The 12,648-nt window shown below is 44.4% G+C and overlaps 1 protein-coding gene across 3 annotated transcripts in view; it reads left to right on the top strand.

Annotated features, from left to right (window-relative positions):
* Positions 1-12,648, top strand: part of SIAE (sialic acid acetylesterase) — a 34,038-nt gene that overhangs the window by 18,745 nt on the left and 2,645 nt on the right. For all 3 annotated transcript variants that reach the window (XM_036930080.2, XM_057491186.1, XM_036930081.2), the window contains 5 exons: positions 2,768-2,945; positions 4,340-4,449; positions 5,023-5,156; positions 11,089-11,246; positions 12,257-12,449. In XM_036930080.2, the coding sequence (XP_036785975.2) occupies positions 2,768-2,945; positions 4,340-4,449; positions 5,023-5,156; positions 11,089-11,246; positions 12,257-12,449 (773 nt within the window). The remainder of the gene's footprint in view (positions 1-2,767; positions 2,946-4,339; positions 4,450-5,022; positions 5,157-11,088; positions 11,247-12,256; positions 12,450-12,648) is intronic.

Raw genomic sequence — 12,648 nt, 5'->3', positions numbered from 1 at the left:
TTTCCTCTTCTCTTTCTTTGTTATGGTGTCTGAACACAGCTGACTGATTGCTGTCCTTCCAGAGCTCTCTCTGATGTGGGCTCTTACCTCCTCCAGGCCCTTCTTTTATTCCGCAGGCCCTGCTCTTCCTCTCCATTGTCCATTCGGCAGGGAACCTTTATTTCATGGCTGCTGTGAGCCAGGCTCTGTGCTGGGCCCCAAGGAACCAGCATTGAGCGAGACTGACCCGGTTCCTTTTTTTTCATTCTAACAGAACAAAGCAAATCCCAACATCACAAGCACCCTTCCTGTGATGCCTCACCTCTCTCCTTTACTTTCTAGCATGCCTTTTGTTTTCGTTCTTGACCCTGCGTTTCTGTGATGGCTCCTTAGCCTTCTATAGTCTGGCTTCTGCTCCCCCTCAACACCTGCTCACCTTGAGGGTCACTGCTCTCTTAGTGATGCATGCGCCCCAGGCTCTCCGGAGCATTCAACTGCTGCTTTAGAAGCTGTGTGGTCCCCCGAGCTGGCATGGTGCTGCCTTCCCCGGGTCCTCCTCGGTGCTCGCCCTCCCTGCTGCTTTGCCTTCTTCAGTCCCTTTCTCCAGATGTGGTGCCTTGTGCTCCTTGCAGTCCCTTTTCTTTTTGTTTGTGTGTGCTTTACCTTGGTAACCTCACTTGCTCCTACATTTTCACTGTCAGTTCATTCAGGGAATACTTGAGTGCCTACTGTGCACTTGGCACTGTCGTATGTGCTGGGGGGATTGCGGGAATGCAACGGGCCGGAACCCTTGAGCTCATGGAGCTTGCATTCCAGTGCACTGGATACAGAAAGTGAATAATAAAATTGGTACATTTCATACAGAGTATCTGATACCATTCAGTATCACAATATCTGAACTCTCCCTGGAAGAACTCAAATTTTTGGATGAATCTTGGCCTATGAACGCTCACGACATGTTCTCTCAAACTCAGGAATCAATTAGATTTGGATAATGTACATACCTTGCTATCAGCTCCCTTTCACTCTCTGAACTCAGACTGAATACGGTTTTGGGTCTTACAGGATAGGTGAGATGGTGATCCATTCTAATGAGACAAAAACAAATAATACAGCATGGAAGGAAGTGCAATGGCTGTTGGGCTGGGATGGGGTTGTGGTTTCCAAGTTGGGGTGGCCACGGAAGTCCCAGCTGAGAAAGGCAATGTTTCAGGCAATGAAGGAGGTGGGGCCACGCAGGCATGTGGAGGAGCGCAGAGTAGGCCCAGTCCCTCTCACATTTGCAAGTCTCTCCTGTCTCTTCTACTGTTGTCACATCTCTGACTGCAGCAGGGAAGGTTCTTGATTTTAAGGACACCTGTAATTAGATGGGCCCCACCTGGGTCATTCAGCAGTCTCCCCGCCTCGAGGTCCCTAACCCCAGTCGCATCCACAAAAGCCCTTTAGCCATGTAAGGTAATATATTCACAGGTCTGGGCATTAGGGTGGGCATCTTTGGGGGCTATTCTGCCCACGCCACGTTCTCACTCAACTATTTTCCAGTGGCTTTCCATCTTCTTTATGCCAAGATGGGGCTCCTGCCTCCTCTCCAGTTGTGTCTTGCACTGTGCTCCTTGCCAGTCAAATACTTGCAAAATTTTCCCTCTTCTGTGTGCCTTTTGACGTGTTGTTTCTTCTGCCTGGAATGGCAGATCTGATCACCATCTCCTGTTTATCCTTCAGGGCTTCCCACCTCTCTTCCCTTCCCTATTTACCTTTTCCCTCTACCAACCCATCAATAAATTCCCCTTCGTACCAGCTGCCCACAGCCCCCCGATGCCAGCGAATGAACATTTACTGACTCTTTATTAGATCCTAGACACTGAGGACAGGGAGGTGGGTAAGATGAGGTCCCCGCCTCCGAGCAGCTGGTGGTTCAGTGGGGTGGAGGAGACACTGCGTAGAGTATTATGAAGCTTGGGGAGGGGTCAGTCTTTATTAGGCTTTTCATGGTCTGCCTTTCATTTGCAGGTCTTTCTCTTGCTGGTAAAACCCCTTAATACTCGTTTGTACCACTTAACCATATTTTGCCATATATTTTATTCGGCTGAATATTTGTCTTAGCCTGTAGAATATAAGACTATGAGGAGAGGTTCCATGTCTTTCCATATCTCTTTATTGACTGTATCCCAGCCCTCTAGAAGTGCCTGGCACCTGGTAGTAACTCGATTTTAATTGATTTGAACTTGATTTGGATTCCCACTGTCACACCATCAGCTTTCTGAGTGCCAGCGCCGTGTGGATTTGGATTTTCCGCAGTGCCAAGCCAGTGGCTTATACATCACAGTCTTCACTGAATGTTAGGCTGAGCTGACCCATCAGTTGGGTATGGGTACATGTTCATCAGCTTTTGTTTGACGTGGAAATCGCCCTAGTTTTGTCTGTGTTGAGTACTGGGCTCTATGAACAAATGAGCTAGACTGCGCTGTAAATTTAAACACTGGTCTGGTTTCTGTTGCTCTCCCTTTTGGCCCAGCTTCCCATCGCCTGCTTGTCCATGTTTGTATTACTATAGCTATAAATTGGGTATAAATCCATTTCCAAGGGGGAGCCTACCTGCCTGGCTGGAGAGCTTTGGCCCTCTCCTGTTGAGACAGCTGTCTCTCCGTCTCCCTACTTTTAGAAAGTCTTAGAAGGAACGAAATGATGGCCTATAATCATTCTTCTCACCTAGACCCACCTAGAAGCTACAGTTTGTATCCATCTACTTTTTCCCTGACTCTTTCTCTTTAACTCTTTCTCTGAACAGAAAATTTAGGCCATGGAAGTTTCACCTACATGTCAGCGGTGTGTTGGCTTTTTGGGCGCTACCTGTATGACACCGTGCGGTACCCCATTGGGCTGATCTCCTCCTCGTGGGGTGGGACACCCATTGAAGCCTGGTCCTCTGGAAGGTCTCTGAAAGCCTGTGGGGTGCCTAGGCACGGGTAAGGCAGCATCTTGCGGTCTGGGAGAGAGCCTTCCAGGGAACTCTCAGAGAGGAAGGTCATGGGGCCTTGGAGAGTCAAGTATGTGTTGACTGTCCAAGGGGTGATATGTATCGAATGTATGGAACCTATTCCATGAACAGGTAAGGTGCATTTCTCACTGCCATCACCACTGCCATCATCTGGGCATACGTCAAGAAGCAATTATCCTTTTCTTTAAGAATAGTAATAGCTAATGCGCACTGACAGCTTCCTATATGCCAGATACTGTTGTAAGGTCTTTATATCTATTAATTCACTTAATACTCATACCGACCTCTTGAAGTGTAGTACTAGTAACATACTATGGATAAAGCCACCAAGTCTGAGAGGGGTTAGGTAACTTGCTCATGGATACAGCTAGTAAGTGACAGAGTCTGGCTTCAGTGCCTACACTCTCAACCCCTGTGCTATACTGCCTGTAAGAATAAACAGCTAGCAGGAAGGGCAAATATACACGCAATCAAAGAAATATTTAGTATACTGGTTATGAAAGCACACTCAGGAAAAGCTGGATTGGGAAGAATATTTGGGGTTCAGGGAAAAAGGTCCAGTTTACAAAATCCTGATACTGATACTAATATTAACAGAGATTAACAACAGGTGAACCACATTCAGACATTGTTTCATTAATTCTGGGAGGGCATCTGGGGAGGGGATGGGCTTGGTCACTTCGGTAAAGGCATGCCTGTGGGGGAGGGAAGACATTCAACCTTGGAACCAAAAGAATGGCCTGTGGTAGAGTAGGAGGGATCTCAAGCCAGGCTTCCAGATCTCTGGGAACATGGAAGGAACAATATACCAAGGGTGTGGGGAACTGGGTTTTCCCATACACAGCTGATATAAGTATAACTCATGTAAGTGTTCTACAGAGAAATTACAGAACATGTTCAAATCCTTAAAAAAATATGCCTTTGACCTAGCAATTTCATTTCTGAGAATTTATCTTTAGGAAATAATTAAGAGTGTATACAATATATAGCTATAAGGAAGCTAATCATGGCATTGCTTATAAAATCAATAAGCTCAGAACAATCTAAGTATCCATCTACTGAGTACTACTTAAATTAATACCTGTGTGAGAGACTCACAATAAAACACTCCTCCTTTCTGGTGTCAGTGATCTTATCTGGAACCTGGGATGGCTTACTCTGAACTCACAGAAAGCTGATGATGCATTTATCCTAGTAAGAATGTGAAGGTGAAAATTCAGAGACTGTTTACATGTTTTCCTGTTAAATAGAGTGATTCAATTTAATTGTGTGTTGCTTTCATCAGTTTACCCTAAGTGCATATACACCCATCATGTGATCAACCACTAGCTCTCTCATGACACTGCATCTTATTGATTTCAGGTTCATTCCATCTGATTCTGTAACGGGTCCCAGTGAGTACTCTGTTCTCTGGAATGCCATGATCCACCCACTACATAATATGACTCTGAAAGGGGTGATATGGTACCAGGGTGAGTGCTTGATTTGCTGTTTTTCCACTGTATCAGTTAGCATTTGCTGCATAACAAACCACCCCAGAATTTAATGACTTAAAACAATAATAATTTTATCTAGATCACTATTTCATGCATTAGCAGGCAGTTTTTCTGTCTGGACTGCTTCAGCTATTTTCTGCTGGGATCTTGCATGTGTCTTTGGCCATCTGGCAGGGTATGTGGGGCTGGATGACCTAGGGTGGCCTCTCCCTCATGGCTGTTGACTGGAGCCTGTCTATGTGCTGGGGCACCATGGTCCTCACATGACCTCCCTCCTTCAGCAAGTTAGTTGAGACTTATTTATAATACCTAGCAGTCTTAGGGTTCCATGTGTATTAGGAGAGAGCAAACCCCAAAGTCAAGGTGCTTTTTAAGCCTTTGCTCACATCATGTTTGCTGATGCCGCATTGGCCAGAGCAAGTCACAAGGCCAGTCCAGAGAGACTGTAGGAAGGACACCTACCTGAGGGCATGGGTAGAGCTTGGGAGCAATGTGTGGCTGTTCAGTGCATCTACTCCAGACTGCTCTTACAATGTGGGTTGTTTACAGGGGAGGCTAATGCAAATTTTAACAGAGACCTGTACAATTGCACATTCCCTGCACTCATTGAAGACTGGCGCCAAACCTTCCACCGAGGCTCCCAGGGGCAGACGGAGCACTTCTTCCCATTTGGATTTGTCCAGGTATGTGCGGAGAGGAGGAGGGTCTGGGGCACTGGTGTGGGCATGTGCTGTGGAATGCTCTTTCCTGGAATATGTATTCCTTTCTTTGCCTTCACAGTCTGCTGTTCAAGAACAGGATGTAAGAGTTCATCTCAGTTCAGTGACAGGACAATTAAGTCTTTAAAACAAGTTAAATGTAACTTTCTTCTTACTAAAAAAGCAATATATGTTCATTAAAGAAATACTGAAATGAGAAGGAAAAAAGTGAAAACAATAATTTCACAATCTAGAAATAAGCAGACCTTTTCTGTTCATGTATTTTTGAATAGGGTCCACACCATTACACTGTACCGTAGCCTGTCTTTTCTTTTCATGTCATATTGTGAACATTTTTTCATGCCAATAAATATTACTCTTCAGCACAATTTATGATGATTGCATAGTATTCTGAAATATGGTTGTATTGTAATTTATTTAACTAGTCCTCAATAGCTGGGCACTTAGGTGCTTTGAAAATTTTGCTTTTATAAGCAGTGGTATGTTTATTTCTTTGCAGCTATATCACTGCATACATGCTTAATTATTTTCATTAAGACAAATTCCCAGAAATTAAATTGCTGGATTAAATTGAACATGTCTCCAGATTTTTATGTAGAAGTTTATGAATTTGTATAAATTTATACTCTTAGCAATGATGTGTGAGAATATCCACTTCCCCACACCCTCTCTGTCTTGGTGCTATCCCTCCCACCCCCAAGAATGCATCTTGCCTTCTCACTCCCAGCCCACCACACATGTTCTTTGCCTGGAATGGTCTTTCTCTCCCATACATTCCTAGCTAACTTGTTCCAGCCTGGATATCAGTTAGGAACCTTCCATGACTATCAAAGTCTGGGGAGAGGTACCTCCTTTCCCCAGATAGGTGGCTTTTTAGCTCTCTCTCCTTCCCCTTTTTACTTCATGTAGGTTACACACATGACCATATTTTCCTGGAGCACATATACCCAGACCTAGTTGTCAGCAATCATTAAATATGGCCTGACACCCGAATAAAAAAATACATCAAGAGAAACCATACTTACAATGAGCAGTGACTAGTCAGAAAGATTCTGTCAGCCTTGCCTAAAAGGAGTAAACATATTTTAACCAAGCTCATAACAGCATTGCCTCACCTGTTTATATGACCACTCCAAGACCTAGACCTATTAGCAGGGTGGTAGTTGACTTTTCTGGAACATAGGAAATTAAATAGTTAAGGTATTATAAAAATAAGGCCTGGCCCACAGTATAATAATGGAATAGGCTTAAGTGTTTGAATTGCATGTCCCACAGATACCTTCTCACCATCATCCCATCTCCTCTACTGTGTCCTCTTTCACCATATTCTTTTTGGAAAGAGATTTTTATAAAACTTCTTTCCACTTATAATTTGTTTATAACCATTTTATTTTTTATATTTGTTTTGACTTTGGAACTAGATTATTCTGCTCATTATTATCAAAATAGCAACTCCTGCCACCAGTTCTGTATCACTGTTGTTGGAAACTACATTTGGGCTTTGGAGGTTCATTTTTGGTTTCTCAGCCTGTGTACATGTTGATCTGAGTATGACTTCAGCCAATTGAAACAAAAAATATGTGTCGAATGCTTATATGCCATGAACTATGTGAGGTGCTAGAAGTATAGCATTAATCAGAGGGACCTAGTTCTTGGCCCTTGTGCTGTACAATACAGTACAAGTTCCTAGCCTCTGGGCTTTAACTTTATCGTCATCAGCAAAGATATGCTGGTCACTTGTAGAACAGGGAATATAAAGCAGAAAACAGGGAATATAAAAATAGAAAACAGTTCAGAGCATAATCTGCCTGGATTCAAATCCCAGCTCTGACACTTCCTTAGCTGTGTGATAGTGAATGAGCTGTGAGATAATGAACAGAGCAATTGTTATTTTAAGTATTTTTATTATCCTCTTTATTACTTTAAGCATTAAGTGAGTTAATCCATGTAAAGCCTGGCATATACCAGATAATGTTAGTATTTGTCATTTTTAATGAGAGAAATCAGCAGATCTGAGGGGCACTTGGTCTCTAAGGCACGAGGAGCTGGCTTTGTAGGAGTGCCTCTTTTGAAATGATGGTTGCAGTAACCTGAGCACATTAGAGATGTAGGACTCGAGCTCAGTGGCTCAGGGCTAGAGACATGTAGCAGAGTCATTGTAAAGAGGTGACCTGAAGCATGGGAGACAAAGAAAAGCAGGAAGCTGGGGCATGGAGTACCTAGGTGTCTGCTTTTTCAAAAAGGCCTTTGGAGGAACAGTGGAACCAACTGCAGACTACAGCATGTTATTGTAAAGTCCTGTGAATGTGGCACTTTCATATTCTTTGGCTATTACATGCCTTCATTAGCCGCAGTATTGCTACAGAGCACTGTGGGAGACTGAACGGTTCCCTACTGTACCTCAGATTAGGAAAAACAGGAAATTCACTTGGGAATGGGTGTGCTGGTGCCCCCATGTGGCTGGTATATGGTAGTGCAGGCAGTGAATTGCATTTCTCAGCAAACTGCCATTTTGAGACAATGTCTTTGGCTTGAGTGGCTGTTAATAGCATTTCTTCCTGTTGTTCTTCAGGCTAGACTTACCTGCTCTTTCTGGTCATTTGCTGCCATGCTCCTTATCATGACTCTGGCTGGTGAACGGGGTTCCATTTTCAGTTTTCTTCTGGGTGTTGTGTGGGAAGAGGTAGGGTTAGTCACTCTGGGTCTTTTTATTCCCATGTTCTAGTTTTCAGGACATTCCATTGTGAAGCTTCAGCACCTTTTATCATTTTATATCTTACAACTATTTGCATAAGAGATTTTAATAAGAAGTGGAAATGTCCCCTTAGTTCCTCTCTGTTACTATTGCAGCCTCTCTAGTGTTTCCCTAAATTTTCTGGTCTTTCTGGAACAACTCAAGAAGCAGAAAACCTCCTCCATTCAAGGCTCTGTTTGGCCACAAATGTAGGCTTATCTCAGGCATTTCCTGGGCTATGAGTGACAAGGGTGTCGGGAGGAACAGTCTATTCATATTGCAGTTTCTCTGATGGGGACAGATCTCTTTTGAAGTCGAGTCCAAAGGCAACGTGCTTGCTTGTCCAGCTATGTCCCAGGTTGCAGTTTGACTGACTGTTAGATCATGGTTTGTAAAGGAGAGATTCTAAGTAGTTCTGAGAGCTTGATGCCACTCATTGGCTGGAACTGGAGCTAAGATAAGGTGCTATCTATTTCAGAGAACAGGGTGATATAAGTATCAGAGAAGTAGGCATGAAGAACTACTGGGGACCACATGCATCATAATAGTAAAGAATTTTTCTGGGAGCCTCTGCTTTGCAGGGGTAGAAGTCTATGAACTTCCAGTGGAGAGGGAAGCAAATCCTATTCTCAGTATGGGCGCAGAATCTGACCACCTCTCACTACCCTTACTGCTTCCACGCTAGTCTAAGCCACCATCGTCTCTTCCTAGAATTGTTGTCTCCTTCCTGGTCTTCCTCCTCTACCCTGTCATCCCCTTTAGGACATTCTCAATTTATCAGTTAAATGCTCCTTTGAAATATGTGTCATATCAGAAGGCTCCAGTGGTTCCTCCTATTACTGTTGTCAACAAGGCCGTACCTGGTCTGCCCCTCCCTCCATTACCTCTCTGACCGCATCTCCTAATTCTTTGCTTTGCTTACTCATCTCAGGCTGCGCTGCCTGCCTGACTTTCTGAAGCACACTAGGCACACTCCTACTCTAGGGACTGCCATTTTCTTTACCTTCTGCCTGGTAAGTCCTTTCCCTAGTATATTAGTTTTCTGTTGCTGCATTTTCAGCAGCTTCCAGCACTACCACACACATTGTTGTCTCTCAGTTTCTAGGGGTGAGGAGTCTGGGCATGCATGGTTGGCCGAGTCCCCTGCTCAGGGCTGCAGTGAAGGTGTTGCACAGAGCTGGGGTTCTCATCTGAGGCTTGGGATTTTCCTCTCAGCTCATGTGGCATTTGACAGAATCCATTTCCTTTAAAGTTGTAGAACAACTGACTTCTTGAAGGCCAGCAGAAGAGAATTTCTGACTTCCAGACCCTCTCTTAAAGGCTTTACCTGACTGGTTCGAGCTCCCATGAGACTCTTCCTTTTGGTTATTTCGAAGTTAACTGGTAAGAGACTTTACCTACATCTGCAAACTCCCAAGTGGATAATTCAGATGTTACAGATTCTGAGGGATGGACGTTATCCTCTGTCTTGTGTCCCATATCTGGTTGGTTGCTAGGTTCTGTCAGTGTGACTTTTAGACTGTTTTATTTCCACTCATCCTATTCCCATTACTATCCTCGGTTACACCTTTGTCTTTTGTGTCTAGAATATTATAGTAGCTTCTTCACTAATCTGTCTCCTTGCTTTCAGTCTTTTTTCTCACATTAATGTGATCCCTAGATGAATCTTTTGAAACAGTCCATTTATCAGGTCACTAATCACAGTGGCTAATTTTAAATGGAGGTGAAATTCACATACTGTAAAATTAGCCATTTTAAGGTGTTCAGTTCAGTGGCATTTAGTAGATTCACAATGCTCAGCAACCATTACCTTGACAGTGGTTCCCTGTTGCTTAGCAAACAAGGTATAAACTCTGTGCAAACACTTGCCTCATTGTCTTTCCAGCCTTCTTTCCTACATAAATCCTCCTGTCCAGCCAGGTTGCTCTCAGATTCAAAATCGCCTTGCTCCTTCTTACCTTTGTAACTTACAAGGTTCTAACATGGGAAATATGAGCAGTCCTACTGTAGCGACTTCTCACATATTCTGTGCCCATCCAAATTTTTTTTACATATTATGAGGTCATGTTTTCTTATAATAATGTACTTTTTCTGTTCTAAATGTAGATCACTTGTTGTCTGTGCCACCAATGTAGCATTTAATCCACATTATTTTATACTATTGTTCATTAACATTTCTTATGTGTAGGCCTGTCCCCACAAGAAAGCTGTGAGGTGCTTGTACTGGTCAGCTACTGCTATGTAACAAATCACCTCAAAGCTCCATGGCTGAAAATACTATTCTTAGAGCTCACATGTCTGGGTAGCTGGGGGTCTGGTTGATCTTGGCTGAGCTCCAGTGGGTTCTTCTGTATCTCTGGTCAGCTGTGGGGGCTCTGCTCCAGCCTGGGGTTGGCTGGAGTGGGTTAAGGTGCGAAGAATTGGGGTCTTTGGTGCAATTTACCACATGTTCGGGGGGAGATTCCTCTCTGCTTCTCTGCAGAGCCTAGCCCTGTGTTGTATGCAGATGTGTCAGTTACATATTGCTTTTTAGTTACCTAAACTACCCCAAAGCTTAGTGGCCTAAAACGTCTGCCATTGTATTTGCTCGTGATTCCAGGGATTGGCCAGGCAGGGCTCAACTGGGGTGGTTCATCTCTGCTCCATGTGATTGTCTGCTGAGCTTACTACTCACATGGCTGCAATTTGAACTGAAGGTTCTAGAATTCACATGACTGGCCCGTTGACTGGATTGCTGGGACATTAAATGCCTCTTTTTCCTAATGATCTTACAATTTTCAAGGCCCTTCTCTCTGCATAATGTCTCCAGTAGAGAAGCTAGACTTTATCTGGCTATCTCAGGGTTCCAGGGGAATGGAACCAGGAGGCAAACACTCAGAAGCTACACAGCATCACTTCTGCTGTGTTGTTGGTCAGAGAAAAGACAGGTTTAGCACAGATCGGTGGGAGGAGACAGGGACGCTGCCTCTTGAGAGGGGTGGCAGTTACCTTGCAGCATGTGCGATGAAAGTTATTCAGCCATGACGGTAAGGAGCTCAGGAAATACTTGTGGAATGAACATTTGAACAAAGGAGAGAAGCAGAAGCAGGGTCTGCTCGTGAAAAAGACTCAGTGTAGGATTCTGATGCAATAAGTTCTGATGCAACCATCTCTACTTTCTAGTTATCTTCATATTTGTCTGGTGCAACTTCAGACGATCAATTTCCCCAGATCCGGTGGCATCAAACAGCAGACTTTGGCAATGTCCCCAACCTCAGGATGCCCAATACTTTCATGGCTGTAGCTATGGATCTTGGTGATAGGAACTCGCCTTTTGGCAGGTATGAGTCCTTCTCAGGCTTTGCTTGAGCAGTAATATGTTTTTTGCTTTGGCTTCCACTCTGATGCTCACCTGTGAGGGGCCAGAGTGGGTGGGCTAAGGATTGGACCTTAGAAGCACTGTCTAGCAACCATTTATGTTCGGATGTGCTGCAGTAACAAAAAGCTCTCAACATCTCAGTGCCTTGACGCAACCAAAAATTATTTCTTGTTCACACTGCATGTCCAGAGAAGGTGAGCAGAGAGGCTGTGCTCATCACAGCCATTCACAGGTCCAGAGTGACAGAGGCTCCGTGTTGATCTGTGCTTCCAGTCACCGTGAAGTCTCACCCTGGCAATCAATGCTTCTACCTGGAAGCAACACAAGCCACTTCTGCTCACATCACATCAGCCAAAGCCAGTCATACGGCCATGCCTAGCTTCAGGGAGAGCAGGAAATGGGACTCTCTGTGGACTCAGAGGAGGCGTAATGGAGTATTTTTGAATAGCCGTGGTGACCACCACACAGTAGCTATAGGATCTGCGGGGATTTCAAATGTAAAATGGGGCCCTACACATAGTATCTGGATCACGTTAGGAGCATAAATAGATATTTGTTTTTGAATGAGTGAATATTCACCGAATGAACAAATAAAGCCTGGAGTGGCCAAGTAAGGAACAGCTGACTCAGATGAAACCCAGGACTTTCAGCGGTTGGAATGGTTTCATGAGTTGGCTCTCCGAGGGCTGCTGCAATTCCTTCCCTCCTCCCTCTCCTGCTTCCACCCTCTCTCCCTTTATTCCTTCCTCCCAAGTCCTCTGTTATTTCAAGGTTCACGACTTACGGATGGCCCAGAGCCCCGCCCATGGTCACCATTCACCATTTCTCTTAAGCTGACAAGCCACTGAACCCTGGCTATTAGTTGACTCTATTCTCACCTTCTGAAAAGGTGCTTTGCTTAAATTATTATATATTATTTTAAAGTGTGGTGTTGAAACCAAACCCCAAATTCTCTTTTTCTTCACCCCGTAGCATCCACCCTCGTGATAAGCAGACTGTGGCCTATCGGCTGCACTTAGGGGCCCGTGCTGTGGCTTATGGTGAGAAGTTGATCTTCCAAGGACCATTGCCTGAGAAGATCGAACTCTTGGCTGACAAGGGGCTGCTCAACCTCACATATTCCCAGCAAGTCCAGGTGCAGAGGCAGGACGACAAGATATTTGAGGTGAGAAGAGTAGCACGACGGGGGTCCATCCTGAATTGGGAGGAGGCTTCCTCCACAGAGAGGCACATCTCTTTATTTGTAACATTTCTATGAGGCAGGTTTTAGCTTGTGGGAGCTGGGTTTATCTCAGAGGGGCAAATCAGCAGCTATAAACTCATTTGGTCAGAGACAATTCTGATAGGACAATCAAGGGAGGGAA

This window comes from Manis pentadactyla, chromosome 13, assembly GCF_030020395.1.
Source record: "Manis pentadactyla isolate mManPen7 chromosome 13, mManPen7.hap1, whole genome shotgun sequence".
In the NCBI taxonomy this organism is placed as follows: Eukaryota; Metazoa; Chordata; class Mammalia; order Pholidota; family Manidae; genus Manis; species Manis pentadactyla.
This window is presented reverse-complemented; position numbering and strand designations above follow the sequence as displayed.